This window comes from Gastrolobium bilobum, unplaced genomic scaffold, assembly GCF_033153095.1.
Source record: "Gastrolobium bilobum isolate Gb01-03AN ecotype WA unplaced genomic scaffold, APGP_CSIRO_Gbil_v1 utg993, whole genome shotgun sequence".
In the NCBI taxonomy this organism is placed as follows: domain Eukaryota; kingdom Viridiplantae; phylum Streptophyta; class Magnoliopsida; order Fabales; family Fabaceae; genus Gastrolobium; species Gastrolobium bilobum.
In genome coordinates, this window is record NW_026898494.1 from 69,828 (window position 1) to 73,869 (window position 4,042).

Below are 4,042 nucleotides of genomic sequence, written 5' to 3' on the forward strand. Positions count from 1 at the left end.
CAAGCATATATTACCAATCCTCAGACTATATATATTACCCAGCTGCCTCATCATGCACCCCACCAAAAACTAGAAAAATACTCAGAATGTTAAAATGTCTTACTCTCTCTTACCAAACGACTTGTTTAAATCCCTTTTTCTTAATCTATATGTTGCAAGCTACATATTATAACTTAAGAAAGTAAACAGAGAAATCGCCCCCTGTAAAAAAATTTAGAAAGGGAATTTTAATCCTTTTCTTCTCTCTGTAAATTTATAACATTCAAAATATGTAAAAGGTTATATATACTTATTACCATTATAGTCTTATAACTCTTACTATCTGATTGGTTAACATTTGATCAATTTGAAATCAACACTAATTAATTTTTTTTTAACTGCTGATTTTAAATTGATCCAACAGTAATCAAGTAATCAATCAGTAAGAGTAGTAAGCCCAAAATGATAATAACTATAAGCGCCTCCTATATATATACATATAATATAATTTAAAATATTTATTATGAAATCATAATTTAATAAATGCATGACAACTCATGCTAATAGTATCTTCTTTCCTTTATAATTTCAAGATCAGTATGGTAAGCATCAACCAAATTTAAGATAATACAGCAAAAAAACGCGTCGTTCTTTAATCCAAATATTTGTTGGGAAAGTGTAGCGGTAAAGCAATCACAGGCTCACAGCTAGTTTCGTGAGATTATGTTATCTGGTGTTATTGAATCATAGACTCTGTCCGTAGCCTTCTTTGCCTGAATAAGAAACATAATTCAGAAAAATATATGCAAGCAAACCAGCATCATAAAATGAAAAGGCAAAATTTCACCTCTTGCTCCCAATCAATACGTAAGGTGATGATTAGTAAAGATAATACTTGAACAACAAGTGCACATATGATCCCCAGCCAGAGCCCCTACACAAGTGTTTTTACCAGGTATAATTAAATCAAATGATAGCAATTTTTGTGAATATGATAATACTAATAGGACCATGCTGCTATGACACAAAGGAAAGACTTGTTTTACCTTGCCTCCAATATGCAATACAAAAGCTAATACGATAGCTGATGGAATGCCAACTAGATAATAAGAGCCTAGATTGATATAGGCACCAATTTTCTGCCAACCACATCCTCTAGCTGTGCCTGCATGCATTATTATACTTAACAAATTGAGCATTACTTCTAACTAGCTAAAGTGAAACACAAACAAAATCAGGACGGAACTGAACCTTATGCTACATGCTTGGCAAACCAAATTTTACAATATAACTTTTTGGGCATCCTGCAGTATTACCGATCTTCACAGGTAATGAAAGAAATGGGGAAGAAGAAAAACCTGAAAGTACACATTGGAGTGCATCCATGAAGCTGGATGCTGCAAGAAATGGTGACATGATTGCTACATATTCGACCACTTCTAATTCATTACTATAGGCATAGCCCCAAATATTTCGTATTAGTAGCATCACTGTTCCAAATAAGGTGCCCTCAATAATGGCCATTACTAATACAATCCACACTGCTAAACGTGCAGTCCAAGGATGACCAGCTCCAAGTTCATTTGATACACGAATGCTGCAAAGACTCACACAAGCATTACTTGAACTATATTCTATAATTATACTAAATAAAAGGAAAATTAGCATTTTTGACAGATGTGTACTTAATTACTTAAGTTAAATGGTGAGGTTGCCATAGAATTCTAAAACTTGATAAGCACTACTTACCTTACAGCTCCACCGAAACCAAATGCGATCATCCAAAGAGTTGATTCTGTATTCAAGCTGAGATGACCAACATTAGATTGGTGAAAATAACAAAAAAAGTCAAGTGTGTGTAGGACCTCCTAAGTTATATAAGAATTGTGAAAAGAATGTCAATTGTGAAACTGACCAGATAGAAAGTACTGATGTTTCCAACTTCGGATTTGGTAGGAGACCGGATAGGAGAACCATCAATTCAAATGACCACATTTCCAAGCTGTTCAGCAAAGTGGGAGGGAGACAAAAATGGAAAACATTAGGATCTCAAACAGCATTGAAATGTTAAGAAAAGCAACAAAAGAGTAAATCATGATATGTTATTAAAGAAGGGATTTACCAAACCATAACAGCTGAAGGAATTGCAAGCCTCATAAAAGAGGGAATGTTAAGCAGTGCCTCTTTAGAAAACCCTGTCCAAGTTTTGGCACACGAAGGAGAAAACATGACATAGAGTGTCAGTATCAAAACATTAACCCAATAAGATATAGAACATGCTATGGCAGCTCCTTTGTTCCCTAGTCCAGATTTGAATACCATAATCCAACATATAAGAAGATGTAGTAAAGTAGTAACCGCAGAGCTGAACATCATTGGAAATACAATATTTTGGGTTTGTAGGAATTTGTTTATGCACTGAAGAAGGCCGTGGGCAAAAAGGCAAGGAATCAATAACTGAGCATATGTTCCTGCTTCTGCAGATATTTCAGGATCCTGGCCAAGGAAAAGCAGAATGGATCCTGTGTTTGCCCAAATTATTGCTAGCGGTATACCGACAATCATAAGAACGAGCATGGCCCTCTGCATGTGTATTCCTAACATATGATGCTGCTTTGCTCCATATGACTGGCCACATAAGGTATCCAACGCACTTGCCATTCCCAGCTGTCCTAATCAAAAACCAAGAATATCTTAAATCACATAATATTGCTAGCTTAATGCATCCATATCAACTAGTGCCTCTAAAATAAGTCAGCAACTTAAACCATTTACTTTACAATTAACGATGATCAACAATTTTTACTTTGAACTAGTTGTATTGACTTCCTAAGATATATTATGGCATGAAAATCGAAAACTAGAAAAGGTCTTCACTTAGCATATTACACTCAGCTAAAAGAACCGTGATAGCTTCAGTGCTAAATAAAAATAAACACCGTATGTTTTCCAGTTTCCATAATCACCAATAACCAAATTGGTTAAAAGGGTGTTTAAAGATATGAAGATAAAAGTAAAAGGGAAGGTAAGGAAAACACAACTCACCATCAAGCAAATACCAGTGACATTACAAAAAGAAGTAGCCATTGTAGCACCAGAGAGAGCCAACTCCCCAAGGTGCCCCACAAACATTACAGATATAATCTGTATGGAAAAAATTAGCAGACCAACAGACATCAAAGGCCCTGCCAGCCATAACTGCTTCTTCACTTCTTCAAAAACTTCTCTTATTTCTATGACCCTTTTCTTGTTTTGCTCTATATGATTATCAACAGTGACTCCATGTTGCCCTGAGATTTGAATCAAGGGAGACCGAAGAGATGCGTTTTGATCTTCTCTCTCCATGTTTACACTTATTAGTTTTTCACACACTGAGTGATATCTCACTTTAAATAATAATACACTTCTGAAACAAGGAACCTGAGATCATCAACTAGACAACTCATGCCATTTATTATTTATATATTTTTCATTTCCCTCCAAAATTTTCTTTTCTTTAGTAAAAGGCGAAAGAATAGGTCGCTCTGTGCTCCCCAAACAGCTCCAAAAGTTTATTTTCTAATGCATTGTACGTCGGAAAGATTATTACGTGACGCTAACTTTTATTGACTATGATCGGAGTCAAATTGGGCCGGGTCGGCCTCCAGGGGCCTTCGGTTCGACTTACGTCAGGTCAGATCTGACCTAGTATATTTCATAAAATAGGCCGGGCTTGGGCCTTGAAAAAACTTGTTAAATAAAAAAGCCGTAGGCTCACTTTCACCAGGCTTAGCCTATAAACTTACAGGTCAGCCTATGTTGTACTATTTATTTTAAATAAAATAGAATAGAATAACTATGACTTAAAGATAAAACAAAGATATAAATTTAATCAATTGCAATTATTTATAACTTAATTATATTCGATTATATTTTAATAGAAATCTGACTTTATTTTTTATGTAGGAGGAACTAACATCTCATCGTGTTAGATTGTGTATATGAATATATTAAAAGATTTTTGGAAGATGTTATACTTACTATATGCATCATGATGTGTTTGTTGGATTCATGTAGTTATTTT

General features: G+C 34.8%; 1 protein-coding gene across 1 annotated transcript; it reads right to left on the reverse strand.

The window, feature by feature from the left end:
- Window positions 1–686: 686 nt before the first annotated feature.
- LOC133316798 (protein DETOXIFICATION 16-like) lies at window positions 687–3,324 on the reverse strand. The gene is made up of 8 exons (XM_061518576.1): window positions 3,025–3,324; window positions 2,102–2,646; window positions 1,895–1,981; window positions 1,729–1,785; window positions 1,338–1,576; window positions 1,026–1,144; window positions 827–913; window positions 687–752 (listed from the first exon to the last, which is right to left on the reverse strand). Exons 1-8 carry the CDS (start codon window positions 3,322–3,324, stop codon window positions 687–689), a joined length of 1,500 nt encoding a protein of 499 aa, XP_061374560.1.
- Window positions 3,325–4,042: the final 718 nt, after the last annotated feature.

Coding starts and splice junctions, on each gene's coding strand:
- LOC133316798 (XM_061518576.1), bottom strand. CDS start 3,324: ATGGAGAGAGAAGATCAAAACGCATCTCTTCGGTCTCCCTTGATTCAA. Junction 1,145..1,337: donor ACTCCAATGTGTACTTTCAG/GTTTTTCTTCTT, acceptor TAATGCATGCAG/GCACAGCTAGAGGATGTGGT. Junction 914..1,025: donor TATTGCATATTGGAGGCAAG/GTAAAACAAGTC, acceptor ACACTTGTGTAG/GGGCTCTGGCTGGGGATCAT.